This window comes from Ranitomeya imitator, chromosome 5, assembly GCF_032444005.1.
Source record: "Ranitomeya imitator isolate aRanImi1 chromosome 5, aRanImi1.pri, whole genome shotgun sequence".
In the NCBI taxonomy this organism is placed as follows: domain Eukaryota; kingdom Metazoa; phylum Chordata; class Amphibia; order Anura; family Dendrobatidae; genus Ranitomeya; species Ranitomeya imitator.
Genome location: NC_091286.1, coordinates 290,216,282 through 290,237,536, shown reverse-complemented (window position 1 = coordinate 290,237,536; position 21,255 = coordinate 290,216,282). Strand labels below are relative to the sequence as shown.

General features: G+C 46.5%; 1 protein-coding gene across 1 annotated transcript in view; it reads left to right on the top strand.

The window, feature by feature from the left end:
- The window catches only part of CDC40 (cell division cycle 40), a 122,653-nt gene that overhangs the window by 12,491 nt on the left and 88,907 nt on the right, over nucleotides 1-21,255 (top strand). The window contains exon 2 of the mRNA XM_069726222.1: nucleotides 20,002-20,088. Coding sequence (XP_069582323.1) covers nucleotides 20,002-20,088 — 87 coding nt within the window. The remainder of the gene's footprint in view (nucleotides 1-20,001; nucleotides 20,089-21,255) is intronic.

The following is a 21,255-nucleotide window of genomic DNA, read 5'->3' as shown; positions in this document are numbered from 1 at the left end:
TGCTCTGTGTTCCGACCTTTTTATTGATTATTAACTGGGGTAGATGCATGTTTTGATTGTTTCTTGTTAGCATTTTTTTTAAAGATTTACATAGAACGCCAGTCACACAGGTATGTGCGGTGCCAAGTGTTCAACTTACAGCCTATTGATGACACCTATAGTATTATCAGGCGGGCTGCCCAGCACTATATATATATGCACCCCACAGGGCAGGCGCCCCAGTACACCAAGCCAACAAAAGAGGCTTAGCTGCATCCTGCAAAATAAATGATAAAAAGTGCCAAAAATAAATGCATATGATAAAGAGGTATTTTTTAATATTTTGGCCAAAATAGATAAGCTCGCAGCCCAACGTCAAGGGTCTCCATGCTTGCTAGTCCTAACACTACTTTCAAAAATGTCTAACATAGAAAATTAAAAAAAAAACACATACAAGCTTATCTATTTTGGGCAAAATATTAACCCTTACCCCATTTAATGTATTTATCATATGCATTAATTTTCTCTTTCGCCTCATTGGGGGACACAGGACTGTGGGTGTATGCTTCTGCCGCCAGGAGGCTGACACTAAGTAAACTTGAAAAAAAAAAAAAAAAAAAAAAAAAAGTTAGCTCCTCCTCCATCGTATACACCCTGACACTGGCTACCAGAGACTCCAGTTTATGCTTAGTGTCTCAAGGAGGCACATCTCTGGGTCCTGGATCGTTGGACCCGATTTTTCAACATCTTTGGATTGAAGGGGCGACGGACCTTTTTGAGGGTCCGATCTCCCCAAACCATCAACGGGCAAGTACGTGCGATGTGTCTCCACGTATCCTTCCCCGCGACGTGGGATTCTTCACCGGACTAGCCCTGATCACCCTGAGGTAGCTAGACTCCAGGCTGTACAGGTGCTCATAAGATGTCCGTGTGTTCCCCCCTGAATTCTACACCCCTGCGGTGTTAGCTGGGGTGGTGGACGGTCCCTCTCCTTATCCTGGGGATAATGGAGATAGGGTTCCTGCACCGTCATTGGTTCTACCCCTCGATAGTGCGGTATGATTGGGGGGCTCCTGGCATTACCTGTGGCTGTGTCTTCTGGGAGTGCGGTGCCTTTTTTTCTGCTGAGGCCGGGGCGGCGCTGCGGTGTGGTCCGGCGCTCTGGCGTTGGGACGGCGGCGCTGCGGGGTGATCCGGTGCTGCTGCATTGGGACTGCTGCGCTGCGGCGTGGTCCGGCGCTGGGGCGTTGGATCGGCGGCGCTGCAGCGTTGTCCGGCGCTGTTATGTCGGGCGACGCTGTGGCGCAGCTACGCTGCAGCATGGTCCTGTGGCGCGCGGCGTTAGGCTCAGCGCCGCTGTCCCCCCAGAGGCTTCGGCTCTGCCTGGCCGCTTCGGGCGTGGAGCGGCTTCCTGGAGCCGGGACTTCCGGCCATCGGACCGCGCTGGGAGGCTCTGCCCCTTCCGGCGCGTCACTTCCGGTTCCGGCTCTCCTCGCTCTAAGGGGGGAAAAATTGAGGCCCCGGCTTCGGGCCTGCTCCAGGCCGCAGCATCGTTTGGCGGTCCCTCCCCCCTAAGGCCGGCTATGCATATAAAACAGCGTTTTTGGGCTCAGCATCATGCTTTCAGATCCATCTCGGTACTCGTGGGGACACAGGACTGGGGTAAGTGCTTCTCCCTTCATCTGGCTGAAGCATTCCTTTTTTCCCAGTCTCTGGCCCTGGGTATAGCATTACGGATCATTATGTCTAGAAGGGTTAAGACTCACACGGTTCTTTTTACCAGTTGTGTATCTTGTAGTGCCCTTTTTCCGCACGCCCAAAGTAATCGCCTCTGCGAGGCCTGTGACTCTGAACGCGTCCAGGAGCCCCCCCCTGCCAGTTCTCCAGTAGTCTCTCCGGCTCCGGTCCCTCAAGCAGATGCTGGGGTAGCTCCACCGGAATGGGTCACGTCTTTGTCACAATCCATGGCGTCCCTTACTGAAGCGATCAAATCTCTGCAGACCACGGCGGTCGGGACAAGTAGTCCGCCTGTCTTAGAGAGGGCCTCGGGGTCTCAGGAGTCTTCGGCCTGCAGGGGGCGCGCTCTCACTCGACAGACGCATGGAAAGCGGATTCGCAAAGCGTCTCCCAGGCACTCAGGTGCTTCCGCATCCTGGAGTTCCGTATCTCGCTCTCCTTCCCCTGCAGAAAGCGGTGAAGTTGAGACTGATTACGAGTCAGAAGGGTCTCTTAATTTTGATAAACCTGGGTTTCAGGAGTCAGTAGACAGCTTAATTGAAGCTGTCAATCAGTCTTTGGGGATAGAAGACGAGCTCGTCTCTTCCTCTGATCATAAGGTCTCATTTAAGCGGTCTAAACGGGCCCATAGGGTTTTTTCCTCTCATCCTGAGTTCGAGGACCTGATTCGACGCAATAGGGAGCACCCGGACAAACGCTTTTCAGGGCAAAGAGCTCTGAAGGCTAGGTATCCCTTTGCTTCGGAACTTTGTAGTGATTGGGCAGAAAATCCTTCTGTAGATCCTCCAGTGTCCCGTTTAGCCTCTAACATGTTACTATCTCTCCCTAATGGCTCATCGATTAAGGATCCTACGGATCGTCTTATAGAGAGCTTGGCTCGTTCCGTCTTTGAGGCCTCTAGCTCAGCACTTTTTCCTTCTTTTGCGGCAACCTGGGTTGCCAGGGCTATGATATCTTGGTCTGACTCGTTATCTAAGGCTCTCCAGGATGGTAATGTGTCAGCAGAATTGGCTGAAATGTCATCTCAGGTAGCTATGGCCGGTAGCTATCTGATTAACGCATCTCTGGATGCGGCAGATTGTGCTTCCTCGGCTGCATCTAATGCTATTGCCATCAGAAGGGCCCTTTGGTTAAGGTCCTGGCGGGCTGATTCTACTTCTAAGAAATCTCTTACATCTCTGCCGTATCAGAGTGGTCGTTTGTTCGGAGAAAAGCTGGATCAGCTCATTTCTGACTCTACAGGAGGGAAAAGTAAGTTCCTTCCTCAGCAGAGGGCCAGACAGCCTTTTCGGCGCCATTTTCAGGCTCGCTTTAGAACCTTTCGCTATGTCAGATGGGCCCCAGCATCAGGTTCTCCTGCGCAGGGTCGGCCCAATCAGGACCGAGACGGTCGGACCCCTTATACGGCCAGCCAGGGGGGAAGAATGCGTCCCCAGTCTTCTAGATCTAGAGGATCTAGGACGCAAACATTTTCGACGGGATGAGGGTGTTAGGGAAGATGGTTGCAACCATAGAAGCGGTTCCGTTTGCACAGTTTCATCTTCGACCCCTACAACGTGCAATCCTATCAGCATGGAACAGAAATCCTCTCTCTCTCAACCGCAAATTTCGGTTGTCTTTCCAGACCAAACAGGCTCTCGCTTGGTGGCTAAACAGCTCATCTCTACTCAGGGGGAAGCCCTTTCCCCCAACCAATTGGTTAGTGGTCACAACAGATGCCAGTCTCCTGGGTTGGGGAGCAGTGTTCTTCCATCACACAGCTCAGGGACGCTGGTCTCCTCAGGAATCAGAACTCCCCATCAATATCTTAGAGATTCGAGCGGTCCGGCTAGCCTTGTTACGTTTTCACCATCTTCTGGCGGGTCGCCCTGTCCGGATTCAATCGGACAACGCCACAGCGGTAGCTTACCTAAATCACCAGGGGGGCACCCGCAGCAAGGCAGCCATGCAGGAGGTAAAACTGATTCTACTCTGGGCGGAGAGAAATCACTCTGTGATCTCAGCGGTCCACATTCCGGGCGAAGAAAACTGGGCGGCAGATTTCCTAAGCCGTCAGGGTCTAGCCTCCGGGGAATGGTCTCTCCACCCCGAGGTTTTTTTTCAGATATGCCATCTTTGGGGAACTCCAGACGTGGATCTAATGGCGTCCAAGGTGAATGCCAAAGTGCCCAGTTTTGTCTCTCGGTACCGAGATCCCCAGGCTATCGCCGTGGATGCGCTGGTACTGTCTTGGAACCTATTTCATCTCTCTTATCTGTTCCCTCCTCTGGCACTGCTCCCGAGAGTAATCAAGAAGATCAAATCAGAGAGAGTGCCGGCCATCCTGATCGCTCCGGATTGGCCACGACGGACCTGGTATACGGACCTGGTATGCAGACCTGGTACAACTTCTAGCCGGGGTTCCTTGGCGGCTCCCCGATCGGCCAGATCTTCTATCTCAAGGGCCGATCTACCACCAGAACTCAGAGGTCCTACGTTTGACGGCCTGGCCGTTGAATCTTGGGTTTTAACTCAGGCTGGTTTTTCTCAAGAAGTGGCTGATACTATGATCAGTGCACGTAAGTCGGTTTCGGCCAGGATTTATTATCACACTTGGAAGGTGTTTCTTTCCTGGTGTAGAGAACGCGGGCTGCCCCCTCTGCGTTTCTCCGTTCCAAACATTCTAGCCTTCCTTCAAGCAGGCCTGGATTCTGGGCTTGCTCCGAGTACCCTTAAAAGGCAGGTTTCGGCTTTATCAGTACTTTTTCAGCGCAGGATTGCTCCTAATCGTCAAGTCAGGACTTTTTTCCAGGGAGTCGCTCATAAGGTCCCTCCTTATAAGACTCCTTTGGAAGCTTGGGACCTTAATCTGGTCTTAAGGGCTTTACAGGACGCTCCTTTTGAGCCTCTTCAAGAGGTTTCTTTGATGTTTCTCTCTTGGAAAGTCGTATTTTTAGTGGCCATAACGTCCATAAGACGGGTATCGGAGTTGGCAGCTCTTTCTTGTCGTCCTCCTTTTTTGCGATTTCATCAGGACAAGGTGGTGCTCAGACCAGCACCGTCCTTTTTGCCGAAGGTTCTTTCATCATTTCACATTAATGAAGATATTGTTCTACCCTCTTTTTGTCCGGCACCTACGCACCGTGTTGAAAAAGCTCTCCATACGTTAAATCTGGTGAGGGCTCTGAGGAGGTACGTTTCCCGTACGGCCCCCTTTCGCCAGACGGATGCTCTGTTTGTCCTTCCGCAGGGTCGCAGGAAGGGATGCGCGGCTTCAAAATCTACCCTGGCCAGATGGATAAGGGCGACCATTCAGGAGGCTTATCGCTCCATGGGCATGACGGTTCCGGCCGGAATCAAGGCTCATTCGACTAGAGCAGTGGGGGCTTCCTGGGCCGTTCGGCACCAGGCCTCAGCAGAACAGGTTTGCAAGGCTGCGACCTGGTCTAGTCTGCATACGTTTGTCAAACATTATAATGTCCATTCCCAGACCTCTGCAGACGCAAGTCTGGGTAGAAGAATTCTTCAAGCGGCAGTGGCGCATTTTTAGACAAACATTATCTGGCTGTCTTTTTCTGGTGAGTGATTTTTCCCACCCAGGGACTGCTTTAGGACATCCCACAGTCCTGTGTCCCCCAATGAGGCGAAGGAGAAATAGGGATTTTTGGTTACTCACCGTAAAATCCTTTTCTCCAAGACGCTCATTGGGGGACACAGCTCCCTCCCTGGTAGCCTTATGGCTGCTTTGGTTATATCTGATTACATTAGTCAGTAGGATCTTTTCTAGACATAAAGTTTCTGTACTTATGCTGTTATATTATTTTTTTTTTTTGTTTTTTGTTCTCCTACTGCTTTTTGCACCAAACTGGAGTCTCTGGTAGCCAGTGTCAGGGTGTATACGATGGAGGAGGAGCTAACTTTTTTTTTCAAGTTTACTTAGTGTCAGCCTCCTGGCGGCAGAAGCATACACCCACAGTCCTGTGTCCCCCAATGAGCGTCTTGGAGAAAAGGATTTTACGGTGAGTAACCAAAAATCCCTATTTTTCGCTTTTCTTATCTTTTTTTTTTTTTTTTGCAGGATGCAGTTAGGCCTCTTATTGTTGGCTTGTTGTATTAGGGCGCCTGTCCCTGTGGGGTGTATGTGTGTATATATTTGTGTGTGTATGTATGTATATATGTGTATATATATATATATATATATATATATATATATATACACACACACACACACACACACACACACACACACACACACACACACACACACACACACACACACACGTGTATATATACCGTATTTTCCGCTTTATAAGATGCACTTTATTTCCCCCAAATTTGGGGGGGAAATGGGGGTGCGTCTTACAAAACAGATATACCGCTTACCGTTACAGGCTGGGATGAGGGGGTGTCCGCTGCTACCCACCACCGCTGCCGCAGTTGTCCGCTGCTGCCCCAGGAGATCCTGGAAACTCCGGTGCTGCGGGGGGCTCTGGCAACATTTTGTGAAAGACCAGAGCCCCCCAGCAGTTCGTCCATGCGTTCCTGTATGACTGACTTCGGGAAAATGGCCGCCGGAATCTCGAGAGATGAGATCTCAGTGCCGCTCATCCCAGCCTGCAGCACAAGAGCCCCCTGCAGACCCCCTCATCCCAGCCTGCAGCAATACTCCACTCCTGCCTCCAGCACCGACCCTGGGACCCTGATCCGCTGCAGCCACAACCCCTGGTGAGTAATAAGACGCATGGATTATAAGACGCCCCACCAATTTATTAAAAAAAAGTTTTTTTTCCTATTTCTCTCCTCAAAATTTGGGGTGCGTCTTATAATCCGGAGCGTCTTACAAAGCGAAAAATACGGTGTGTGTATGTGTGTATATATATATATATATATATATATATATATATATATATATATATATATATATATATAATGTATGTGCTAGGCTGCCCGCCTGATAATTGGACACTTTGCATAACTCATACCTATGTGACTGGCGTTCTACGCAAGCCCTGTTTGAGTACATTTTGTCCTACTAGGCAGCCAACCGCTCCATAATCTGGTAGGTGTGTGGGTGGCTGTTTTTATCAGTAGTTTTCACCTGTGCTGCCCCTGCCTTTATTAGTGGGGGCCTGCTGCATCCTGTTAGAGTGCATTTGTCATCAGACAGGATTTTTCTTGATTTTCTTAATTTCTTTTATTCTGATAATTAGACTTTTATGGACATAGCAATACCAAACATGTATTTTTTTTTTTTTTATAACTTTCTTTGGCTGGGGGTGATTTTTTTTTTTTTTTTTTAAACATTTTTTTTAATATTACGTATTTTTCGGACTAAAAGACGCACTTTTTCCCCCCCAAAAAAGGGGGGAAAATGGGGGGTGCGTCTAATAGTCGCAATGCAGGCTTACCTAGGTGGCAGAGGTGCGGTGGCAGAGGTGCGGTTGCGGGGGTGTGGCGGCAGAGGAGGCGCAGTAAGCGGGGTCCCTTTCCCCGGTATGGTGATGCAGCAGGCCCGGTATGCAGCAGAGCCGGGTGAATCCTCTTGTTATCGGTGGTGGCGGCCATTTTCCGGAGGCCGCGCGTGCGCAGATGGAGCGCTCTGCTTCCCGGGGCTTCAGGAAAATGGCCGCCGCGATCTCCATCTGCGCACGCGCGGCCTCCCGCGGCCATTTTCCTGAAGCCCCGGGAGCAGAGCGCTTCATCTGCACACGCGCGGCCTCAGGAAGATGGCCGCGCCCACCGATAACAAGAGGATTCACCCGGCTCTGCTGCATACCGGGCCTGCTGCATCACCATACCGGGGAAAGGGACCCCGCTTACTGCGCCTCCTCTGCCGCCACACCCCCGCCACCGCACCTCTGCCACCGCACCTCTGCCACCTAGGTAAGCCTGCATGGTACGCCAGGGACCCCTCTCACGCCATACCTCTCACTGCACCTCCTGATCCCAGCACCTCCTGATCCCAGCACCTCCTGATCCCAGCACCTCCTGATCCCAGCACCTCCTGATCCCAGCACCTCCTGATCCCAGCACCTCCTGATCCCAGCACCTCCTGATCCCAGCACCTTCTCATCCCAGCACCTCCTCATCCCAGCATCACCCCACCTCTGCCGACACCTTGCCTCCTGTGACCCTGCTCTGCCACCGCCATAAGATACTGTAAATTCGGACAATAAGACGGACCCCCATGTTATAAAAAATATTTTTTTCTGCAATTTTCACCCCAAATTTGGGGTGCGTCTTATGGTCCGGTGCGTCTTATAGTCCGAAAAATACGGTACTTTGGTAGTCCTCAGAGGACCCGAACATTTGATTGTGTGATCGTGTAGTATTTGGCAAAAATTGCGTAAAGCACAGTCTGTTTTGTTTTGTTTTTTAAATAAAACAAACCAGCTGGTGATGTACTTTCTGTCTTTACATTTCTTTGATTTCATTGTATAGGACTTTAAACACCTGAACACAATAATGGATGCCCTTATACTTTAGCCATATTATATCATGCGCTTCCTTTCTTTCATGTCATTGGGATGTAGTAATGCTTAGTGCATGGTGGCACAAATACCCCCATTTATAGTATGTGTATAGGAATTGTATAAAAATTGCAATCTAGCTGCTCTCTGATGTATTCAAAGCCTCACCTCTGATGGACGGGTCCTGGAAGCAGCAATTCCCATCCTTGGATGTTAAAGGCTGAGATGGGAATAACCATTTCACCTTTTCCTGATACTATCATTTGTTGTTTTTCACTTTCCCCATATTCCAAGAGCCATAAGTTATTTTTTCCATGCCGTGGGAGCTGTAGATTTTATTAGTCAGGTATATACAATATGACTTTATATTACTTGTCATATTTTTGAGAGGTAAGGTAACTAGAAAATGACAACTCTGGCATTTTTTTTTCTTCATTACAGTATTCACTTTGCAGGATATTGGAAAGTTTACATGTGACATTTTAAAAAGTTGGAATTGCACATACTCAGTCATAAATATGTATCTCGTTTTTAGATTTTTGAGGGGTTTATTTGCATAATGGGAACAAGTGGTTAGTTTGGAATTTTGCGGTTTTTATAATAATTTTATTCTGTGTTGCTGTGTATCGCCATGTTACTGATCTGCTATGAAGCTCCTAAGCCTGCTCAATACACCTGCATCTGCCATTCCCCATACATATACAGAGATATTTATATATATATATATATATGTATGTATATGTATGTCCGGGATTGGCATCTGCACCGCCACAGCCACAAAATATTGCAGTGTCACATATCTGGACCCTGAGAGCGTCATAGGCTATGTTGTGAGGTGGAATTTTAACCCCGCGCTTTCCAATTCACCAAACAATTTTGCCCCTATGTACATAATGGGGAAAAAAGTGAAAGGAAAAGTGTTGGAGGCAAATTGACAGCTGCCAGATGAGAACAAGGGAGACTTAAAGAATGAGAGCGATGGCGCCAAAGCGTATATACCGTACAGTTGCTAAGGTGGGGCCCCGACATGGGATACGCACCACACACGGGGATATGAACACACACACACAAAAGGCGCCACAAACTACCACGTGCTTGAACACATACACCACCCTCAGCACACATTTCACCACACATACACCAACCTCGCCACATAAATATATATACAGGAGGAGATGACACAGATATACTATGTACAGGGGAGATGACACAGGTATATACTATATACAGGGGAGATGATACACAGGTATATACTATATACAGTGGAGATGACACACAGGTGTATACTATATACAGGAGGAGATGACACACAGGTATATACTATATACAGGAGGAGATGACACACAGGTATATACTATATACAGGGGAGATGACACAGGTATATACTATATACAGGGGAGATGACACACAGGTATATACTATATACAGGGGAGATGACACACAGGTATATACTATATACAGGAGGAGATGACACAGATATACTATATACAGGGAAGATGACACAGGTATATACTATATACAGGGGAGATGACACACAGGTATATACTATATACAGGGGAGATGACACACAGGTATATACTATATACAGGGGAGATGACACACAGGTATATACTATATACAGGAGGAGATGACACACAGGTATATGCTATATACAGGAGGAGATGACACACAGGTATATGCTTTATACAAGAGGAGATGACGGGTATATACTATATACAGGAGGACATGACACAGGTATATACTATATACAGGAGGAGATGACACACGTATATACTATATACAGGAGGAGATGACACAGGTATATACTATATACAGGGGAGATGACACACAGGTATATACTATATACAGGGGAGATGACACACAGGTATATACTATATACAGGAGATGACATACGGTATATACTATATATAGGAGATGACATACAGGTATATAATATATACAGGAGGAGATGACATACAGCAGGTATATACTATTTACAGGGGAGATGACATACAGGTATATACTATATATAAGCGAAGACACAGGTGTATACTATATATAAGGGAGATGACAAACATGTATATACTGAGGTGAAAATGAGAGGTGTGAGGTGAAAATGAAAAGGTGTGAGTGCAAAATGAGAGGAGTGAGGGAAAATAGTGGAGTGATCGGAAAATGACAGATGTGAGGTCGAAATGACAAGCGTTAGGGGGGAATGAGAGGAGTGAGGGGGAAAATGAGAGGCATGATGGGAAAATAAGAGACGTGAGGTGCTATAACTAACCACAGATATTTACTATGCCCAGGCAACGCCGGGCTCTTCAGCTAGTGTGTATGTATATATGTACACACACACACACACACACACACACACACACACACACACACACACACACACACACACACACTATGTGATTCCATATGCAGAAGCCCCATATGTCATGCTTAATTTGCTGATGCCTATAGTTGTGAGTTTGCATAAATACCTGTTTTTGAAAGGGTTCCTCTCTCCACAGAACATGTTCTTTTTGATGGAACAGTGGAATTTTAATTTGTCACCTTGGAAACATGCTGCTCAGTTAAAAGCCGCTCTCCCACGCACAGCAGTTAACAGCTTTTCACTTTGTGGAGGCTGATAATTCATTGCCTCGCGGTACACCTATTGTAACGCTGACGTTTGATGGATTTCAACTCTTCGGGGATATCTATTACCATTGTTGACCTCTAAAAAGAAGTAATGTTTAGCTGCTCGAAGAACTGGTCAACGTATAGAGGTTACATGCTGCTTTTGTGTCATTAACATTAACCTAATTGAAGGAGTTCTTACACCAGAGACACCTCCTGTAATTCGCTTCCATACGTGAAAGTGTTAGTGTTCCGAAATAAATTTATATAAAAAATGCAAAAGTGACAAGTTATTGACCAATGCAGTCACTGAGGCTCTCACTGTGCGAATTGGCTGTCCTAGGGCAAGTCTAAAAGGTATAGATGCCTGCTTAAAGGGGTTTAAGAAGAGAAAGCTGCAGTCACTCTACATCAGTGTTTTTCAACCTTTTTTGAGCCGCGGCACACTTTTTATACTTAAAAAATCCTGAGGCACACCACCAACCAAAATGGCACAAAATGGTGCGTCCAGGTTTGAGATGAAAGTCTGCAGTCATTCTATGTGACTGCAGGCTTCTGAATTCTCACAGCGCAAGCACTGCACACTTTCAGGATTCTCCCTTGCCGGTGGCCAGAGTGGACGGTCATGACAGCACAAGTATGTGATTTGGATAATTCTGGCCACATTCTAACTAGACGTGTCCGGCCTCAGTCAATTCATTTTCATTGAATGAGGCCACACATGTCTAGTCAGCACGTGACCGCATGTATGTAAATCACCAACATCAGAGAATTATGATAGCAGTGCGCACTGTGAGAATTCAGAAGTCTGCAGTCACATAGTATGACTGCAGACTCATCACAACCTTGGACATCCCCTTTAATGTTCCTAACAAATAAAAATGAGAATTAGTATCACAAAAAAAACACATTTACATCCAGGTACCTGATAGATGACGTTGTTTGTGGAGTCGCCTCTTTCTTTTCATCTTCACCTTGTCCAGATGCCATGATGACTCTTCTCATCCACCGGCAGAGCTCGTTTCTGCAGACTTCCATCTTCTCCTGTCTTCTGCAGCACATCCCGACACAACACCCTTAAAGATAGCAGTGTTAGGCCATGTTCACACAGTGCGTTTTTTACTGCGGAACCGCAGCGGTATTGCCGCTGCGGTTCCGCAGCAGTTTTCCATGCAGGGTACATAACAATGTAACCCTATGGAAAACAGTCACTGCTGTGCACATGGTCCGTAATTTCGTTTAAAAAGCCGCGCAGAATAGCTGCGGCAAAAAAGGAGCATGTCACTTCTTTTTCCTGAACCGCAGCGGTTCTGCACCCATAGACCTCCATTGTGAGGTCAAAATCGCAGTAAAACCCGCAGATCAAAAATATATCTGCGGGTTTTACTGCGATTTGATGTGCAGAACCGCTGCAGCAGGAAGTGCGGGGGAGCGGGCGGAAGTGTGTGGGCGGAGTGTGGCTGCCCCCCCGTGCTCCGATCCCGCCCCCCCGTGCTCCGATGCCCCCTCCCCGTGCTCCGATGCCCCCCCCCCCAGTGCTCCGATGCCCCCCCCGTGCCCTAATCTCCCCCCCTTATACTTACCCGGCGTCCCGGTGTCCGTCCGGCCGTCTTCTCCCTGGGCGCTGCCATCTTGCAAAATGGCGGGCGCATGCGCAGTGCGCCCGCCGTATCTGCCGGCCGGCAGATTCGCTCCAAAGTGCATTTTGATCACTGAGATAGGTTATATCTCAGTGATCAAAATAAAAAAATAGTAAATGACACCCCCCCCCACTTTGTCACCCCCATTGGTAGGGACAATAAAAAAATTAAGAATTTTTTTTTTTTTTTTCACTAAGGTTAGAATAGGGTTAGGGGTAGGGTTAGGGGTAGGGTTAGGGTATTTTCAGCCATTTTAGCCCTAAAAAGCTTCCTAGGAAACACACAGTCTCTGCATAGAAAACTGCATAAAAAAAGGATAAAAAAACGCATCAAAAAACGCATCAAAAAAGGACAAAAAAAGGACCAAAAAAAGGACCTGCGTTTTCTGCCAAGAGCTGCAGTTTTTTAAAAAAACTGTCCTGAAAAAAAAAAGGATGGAAATCCTGAACGTGTGAACATACCCTTATTATAATGCTCCGGAATAACAATATCTGCCCTAGGCTGAGCCCCTGAGTAAATAATTGCCCCTCACTTTATTCCCAGCACATAATATGACCCTCACTGTCCCTCTTATGGTACATGCCATCCACACTACCCTCTCTCGCTTTTCCATACTTCACACTGCCTTCTCATACGGTGTCCCTCATAGAGAGCCCAGTCTCTCTACTGTGCCCCTTCATTACACTCCTCCTACTTGGCATACTGTCTCCTCCTGGCTGTTACCCTCACACTACTCAGTATCTATTATGTGTCCACTCACACTTTCATCCCCCCATACTGTCTGCACACATTTCTAATAGCCTCCTCCTGTACATCCCCCCCCCCTGCTAACATACCCCTTTGCTCTCTCCATATTTCCTCCTCACACATTCCCCCCTCACACATTCCCCCGACTCCCCATACTGTCCTCACACATCCCATCACCGTTGCTCCCAGTACTGTCAGCACACATTTTTCCCCTCGCTACTGTGTCCACCCCCATCTCCCCACTCACCCCCACAGAATATATCCACTGCCCTTCCGATAGAATAAATCCATCCCCTTCCACAGAATAAATGCACCCTGCCCCACACATGCTAAATAAATTCCAGCCCCCCCCCACGTACACACTGAATAAATCCCCCCCATACACTGAATAAATCCCCCCACTCACTGAATAAATCTCCCCCACACACACTGAATAAATCCCCCCCCCACACTGAATAAATCTCCCCCACACACACTGAATAAATCCCCCCCCCACACTGAATAAATCCCTCCACACACTGAATAAATCCCCCCCACACACTGAATAAATCCCCCCACACACTGAATAAATCCCCCCCACACACTGAATAAATCCCCCCCACACACTGAATAAATCCCCCCCATACACTGAATAAATCCCCCCACACACTGAATAAATCCCCCCACACACTGAATAAATCCCCCCACACACTGAATAAATCCCCCCACACACTGAATAAATCCCCCCACACACTGAATAAATCCCCCCACATACTCCCCATAAACCCACCCCACGCTGAATAAATCCCCCCACACACTTAATAAATCCCCCCACATACTCCCCATAAACCCACCCCACGCTGAATAAATCCCCCCACACTGAATAAATCCCCCCACACACTTAATAAATCCCCCCACATACTCCCCATAAACCCACCCCACGCTGAATAAATCCCCCCACACACTTAATAAATCCCCCCACATACTCCCCATAAACCCACCCCACGCTGAATCTTCGGTGTCTTCAGCTCCACAGCACAGGAGCACTTACCACCAAGTCTCTTCTTTCTCCTGCGCGCCGGATAGTGACGCCAGCAGCGTGATCACATGACTTGATCACGCTGCTGGCGTCGCTCTGACCCAGCGGTCAGAGCCTCAATTGTACTCGCAGCTGGTAGATGTCTGCGAGTACAATTGATCTCCGGAGCCGGCGCGCTGCAGCTTCTCTGTGCCGGCTGTCAGCTTGACAGTCGGCACAGAGAACAGCTGACTCCCGTTCCCCCGCGGCACACTGGTTGAAAAACACTGCTCTACATGACTGAAGATCGCACACTTCCAGTGCTTTTCACAGTACCGCTTACATGTGGGCACGTGCTGACTAGTCTCATCTGGTTTCTATCCGTTTTCTTGCCAAATGTTGTGCTCACAGTGACTCTACCGGAAATGACGTTCTCCCATGGCACCTCCGATACCACTTTTTCTACAGTTTTTTACCTATTTCTTGGCCTGTATGTACAGTATCATAAGTAGTGAACCATTAAAGACTGTAAGGCAGCTTTTGTTTTTCAAAGAATCGTAATTTCAGCAATGTTACACAGATGAGTTTGCTTTTCAGAACACTCAAAAATTCCTATCACTGCTAATGCCCAGAATACTCTACAGTGTTTCCAAATCTGCAAAGTAGTGATTTCCATGGATTTCTTTTTAGATTTATATTTGCAGCATGTCATTTGTCAGTGTTTTACTACAGATTTCACCAATATGGAGAAAAATCTAACCCCCCCCCCCCAAAAAAAAAAAAAAATAAAAAAAAATGCAGCATTGTTCCTGGCAAGAGACGCAGAAATGTCTGCACCAAATCCATACGGTATGCACATACCCTTCCATAAGCTAGGAGTGGCCAGAAGTAAGCGCAGTCACATCACCATTCAGCGGAGACCTACAAGTGCGCTGTAATCCTGCAGTCTGCCATATCCATCTTTTTTCCATACTGAACATTTTGCTAGCACACCTCCTGAATAGATCCAAGATTTGGGTAAATCTGTCATAAAATAATACAAGTATTGGAACGTAGCCCATGATTGTACATGACATCCTATTATTTACTATGGACTTTGAAGAACATTATCCAAACTTGTATACAGTTTTCGATTTAGTTTTTATTTCCAGTAATAAATCTGACTATTGTGATGAAGTTCTGCTGATAATTTGTGCTTAGGATGTGCTGGATGGAAGCCGCTGAGCACTACAAGCGGCCTGTTTCAGCTGGCTAATGCAATAAATACATGTTCTCGTTTATTGTAATTAAGCTGCTTGAATTTTAACTTTTTCCTCTTTTACTCATTATGATACACTGTACTTTAGTGGTTGTTTTCCAGTGGTAATTATCAGCTTCCAATTACCGTATTTAATCATTGTCATGCAGAATAAGGCCTTCTCAATTTTTTCTGCTTTCTACAAGTGAATGATGAAGCGGGCATGCTCAGTAATTTTCAGAGCTCCCATCCGGGTGTGGATAGATGCAGGTCCCAGTGGGGACACACTTATACCAGCCCTATCACCTAGCCTAGAATTGGCTACATTAGTCTCATTGAGAACAGATGGGAGGTTTTACCTTGTGCTGTACGGAATATTATTGTGGACTAGATGGTGGCCCGATTCTAACGCATCAGGTATTCTAGAATATGCATGTCCAAGTAGTATATTGCCCAGCCCACGTAGTATATTGCCCAGCCCACGTAGTATATTGCCCAGCCCACGTAGTATATTGCCCAGCCAGGTTTGTCACAGGTGAAAAAATAAACATCTACTCACCTTTCCGAGGGAGCCCTTGTAGTCCACGGCAGGTTCCGGTCCCAGGGTTGGTATTAGCGCAGGACCTGTCTTTGTAGCGCATGGCCTGTGATGACGTCGCGGTCACATGACCGTGACGTCATGGCAGGTCCTTCTGCCACCGGAACCTGCAATGGAGGGTGAGTATAGCAGGTTTTTTTTTATTATTATTTTTAACATTACATTTTTTACTGTTGATGCCGCATAGGCAGCGTCAATAGTAAAAAGTTGGGGACACACAGGGTTAATAGCGGCGGTAACGGAGTGCGTTACCCGCGGCATAACGCGGTCCGTTACCGCCAGCATTAACTGTGTTAGCGGTGACAGGAGGGGAGTATGCGGGCGACAGGCAGTGACTGCAGGGAGTAAGGAGCGGCCATTTTCTTACGGACTGTGCCCGTCGCTGATTGGTCCCAGCAGCCATGACAGGCAGCTGGCGAGACCAATCAGCGAATGAATAACCGTGACAGACAGACAGAAGGACAGATGGAAGTGACCCTTAGACAATTATATAGTAGATGATCAGTGCAAGTTCTACAACCAAAATTCTCCAATCTGCAATGTCTGAACGCGCCCCGTAGGCCATATCTAATTATATAAAAGCTCTACAGCTGCTTGTAAAGTAATGACCGCTGTTTCACCACAAGCTTTTTTTTTTCATACTATCTGATGTGCTTTCTTTAACCCCTTTCTGCCATTGGACGTAATATTCCGTCGATGTGGGGTGGGCCTTAATTCCCAAGGACGGAATATTACGTCCAGCACGATCGGCCGCGCTCATGGGGGGAGCGCCGCCGATCGCGGCCGGGTGTCAGCTGCTTGTCGCAGCTGACATCCGGCACTATGTGCCAGGAGCGGTCACGGACCGCCCCCGGCACATTAACCCCCGGCACACCGCGATCAAAGATGATCGCGATGTGCCGGCGGTGCAGGGAAGCATCGCGCAGGGAGAGGGCTCCCTGCGTGCTTCCCTGAGACCCCCGCAGCAACACGATGTGATCGCGTTGCTCCGGGGGTCTCCTACCTCCTTCCCTGCAGTAAGTCCCGGATCCAAGATGGCCGCGGATCCGGGTCCTGCAGGGAGGGAGGTGGCTTACCAAGTGCCTGCTCAGAGCAGGCACTTGGTAACGCTGCACTGCTCCCAGACAGATCGGTGATCTGTCAGAGTGCTGTGCAAACTGGCAGATCACCGATCTGTATTGTCCCCCCCCTGGGACAAAGTAAAAAAAAAAAAAAAAAAAAAAAAATATTATTCCCATAAATACATTTCTTTATCTAAATAAAAAAAACCCAATAAAAGTACACATATTTAGTATCGCCGCGTCCGTAACGACCCGACCTATAAAACTGGCCCACTAGTTAACCCCTTCAGTAAACACCGTAAGAAAAAAAAAAGAGGCAAAAAACAACGCTTTATTATCATACCGCCAAACAAAAAGTGGAATAACACACGATCAAAAAGACGGATATAAATAACCATGGTACCGCTGAAAGCGTCATCTTGTCCCGCAAAAAATGAGCCGCCATACAGCAACATCAGCAAAAAAATAAAAAAGTTATAGTCCTCAGAATTAAGCGATGCAAAAATAATTATTTTTTTCTATAAAATAGTTTATCGTATAAAAGCGCCAAAACATAAAAAAAATGATATAAATGAGGTGTCGCTGTAATCGTACTGAACCGAAGAATAAAACTGCTTTATCAATTTTACCAAACGCGGAACGATATAAACGCCTCCCCCAAAAGAAATTCATGAATAGCTGGTTTTTGGTCATTCTGCCTCACAAAAATCGGAATAAAAAGCGATCAAAAAATGTCACGTGCCCGAAAATGTTACCAATAAAAACGTCAACTCGTCCCGCAAAAAACAAGACCTCACATGACTCTGTGGACTCAAATATGGAAAAATTATAGCTCTCAAAATGTGGTAACGCAAAAAATATTTTTTGCAATAAAAGGCGTCTTTCAGTGTGTGACGGCTGCCAATCATAAAAATCCGCTAAAAAACCCGCTATAAAAGTAAATGAAAAATTTTTATTTATTTCCATTTTCCCATTAGGGCTAGGGTTAGGGCTAGGGTTAGGGCTAGGGTTAGGGCTAGGGTTAGGGCTAGGGTTAGGGCTAGGGTTGGGACTAGGGTTGGGGTTAGGGTTGGGGCTAGGGCTAGGGTTAGGGTTAGGGTTAAGGCTACAGTTAGGGTTGGGGCTAAAGTTAGGGTTAGGGTTTGGATTACATTTACGGTTGGGAATAGGGTTGGGATTAGGGTTAGGGGTGTGTCTGGGTTAGAGGTGTGGTTAGGGTTACTGTTGGGATTAGGGTTAGGGATGTGTTTGGATTAGGGTTTCAGTTATAATTGGGGGGTTTCCACTGTTTAGGCACATCAGGGGGATCTCCAAACGCGACATGGCGACCGATCTCAATTCCATCCAATTCTGCATTGAAAAAGTAAAACAGTGCTCCTTCCCTTCCGAGCTCTCCCGTGTGCCCAAACAGGAGTTTACCCCAACATATGGGGTATCAGCGTACTCAGGACAAATTGGGCAACAACTTTGGGGTCCAATTTCTCCTGTTACCCTTGGGAAAATACAAAACTGGGGGCTAAAAAATAATTTTTGTGGGAAAAAAAGAGATTTTTTATTTTCACGGCTCTGCGTTATATATTGTAGTGAAATACTTGGGGGCTCAAAGTTCTCACAACACATCTAGATAAGTTCGTGGGGGGGTCTAGTTTCCAATATGGGGTCACTTGTGGGGGTTTCTACTGTTTAGGTATATTAGGGGCTCTGCAAACGCAATGTGACGCCTGCAGACCAATCCATCTAAGTTTGCATTCCAAATGGCGCTCCTTCCCTTCCGAGCCCTTCCATGCGTCCAAACGGTGGTTCCCCCCCCACATATGGGGTATCAGCGCACTCAGGACAAATTGGACAACAACTTTTGGGGTCCAATTTCTCCTTTTACCCTCGAGAAAATACAAAACTGGGGGCTAAAAAATTATTTTTGTGGGAAAAAAGTTTTGTTTTATTTTTACGGCTCTGCATTATAAACTTCTGTGAAGCTCTTATTGGGTCAAAGTGCTCACCACACATCTAGATAAGTTCCTTAGGGGGTCTACTTTTCAAAATGGTGTCACTTGTTCAGTGGTTTCAGTGTTTAGGCACATCAGTGGCTCTCCAAACGCAACATGGCGTCCCATCTCAATTCCAGTCAATTTTGCATTGAAAAGTCAAATGGCGCTCCTTCCCTTCCGAGCTCTGCCATGCGCCCAAACTGTGGTTAACCCCCACATATGGGGTATCAGCGTACTCAGGACAAATTGTACAACAACGTTTGGGGTCCATTTTCTCCTGTAACCCTTGGTAAAATAAAACAAATTGGAGCTGAAGTAAATTTTTTGTGAAAAAAAGTTAAATGTTCATTTTTATTTAAACATTCCAAAAATTCCTGTGAAGCACCAGAAGGGTTAATAAACTTCTTGAATGTGGTTTTGAGCACCTTGAGGGGTGCAGTTTTTAGAGTGGTGTCACACTTGGGTATTTTCTATCATATAGACCCCTCAAAATGACTTCAAATGAGATGTGGTCCCTAAAATAAAAATAATATAACTCCCTAACAAAAAAAAATTTTGGTTCCAAAATTGTGCTGATGTAAAGTAGACATGTGGGAAATGTTACTTAAGTATTTTGTGTGACATATCTCTGTGATTTAATTGCATAAAAATTCAAAGTTGGAAAATTGCGAAATTTTCAAAATTTTCGCCAAATTTCCGTTTTTTTCACAAATAAACGCAGCTAATATCAAAGAAATTTTACCACTTTCATTAAGTACAATATGTCACGAGAAAACAATGTCAGAATCATTGGGATCCGTTGAAGCGTTCCAGAGTTATAACCTCATAAAGGGACAGTGGTCAGAATTGTAAAAATTGGCCTGGTCATTAACGTGCAAACCACCCTTGGGGGTAAAGGGGTTAATGTAATTACTCTTGGATGTTTAGTTTCACTGCAGTGAACACAATCTTATTTCTTTTGCAGGAAAATGTTGATATCGGAATTCATCTTGACCCCGCTCTTAAAGAAGTACAATACAATCCAACATATGAAACCTTGTTTGCGCCTGAGGTGAGTTTCTAACTTTTCAAAAGCAGACGGTCTCAAGCTCTGGGCTGGATTTTCTCCAGGCATTTTTTTCATTGAGTTTAACATTTTTTTTGTGTGCTTGATGAGAACACAATAAAATGCATCTTTAATTAAAACTGCATTTTTATTTTAAAACGTCAGATTTTCACGGTGTTGGCATGCGGTTTTGGGTGACATGGGTTCTTACAGATTAATCACATTTTTTGAATGTTTTTTTCATGTGTAAAACCATTGTTTTTAAAGGGAACCTGTCACCCCGTTTTTTGAGATTGAGCTATAAATACTGTTAAATAGGGCCTGCGCTGTGTGTTCCTATAGTGTATGTAGTGTACCCCGATTCCCCACCTATGCTGAGTTTGCATCTCGGCTTTGGGAAAATGGCCGCCGCGATCTCTAATGCGCACGCGCGGCATCCCGCGGCCATTTTCCTGAAGCCCCGTGCAGCAGAGCACTCGATCTGCGCACGCGCAGCCCCAGGAAGATGGCCGCCCCCACCGACGAAAGGGATGACAGCGCAGGTCGCGCGCTGCTTGTTCACCACTACGCCACTACGCCACCAACGTAAAGCTGAGGAAGAACCAGCGATGTCACCACGCCCTCCCGACCTGACCAGCCTGATTGACAGGCGAAAACGGCGACTTTGGTAAGTTATTTCTCAGCATAGGTGGGGAATCGGGGTACACTACATACACTATAGGAACACACAGCGCAGGCCCTATTTAACAGTATTTATAGCTCAATCTCAAAAAACGGGGTGACAGGTTCCCTTTAAGCTTCAGCAACTCCCTGCAAAAACTGATGCAATGTGTAAGGTGTAAAGAAGCAAAACAAATGTAAGGCTATGTTCACATGCAGCGTTTTTTAGTGCTTTTTTTTTTTCATTGTCCTCAACTTGTTCTCTTTACAATTAAAACATTGCCTTGAAAACTCTTGTATTCCAAGTGTTTTCAGCGTCTTTGACTTTTTTTGTATAGATTCTTTGGTGTGGATTATGCTATGTCTACTGTCTATACTTAAAGGGAACCTGTCACCCCCCCGAGGCGTTTGTAACTAAAATAGCCACCTTGTGCAGCACTAATGCTGCATTCTGACAAGGTGGCTCTTTTAGTTATGATGCCTGCACACGCTGAAATAAACGTTTATAAAATA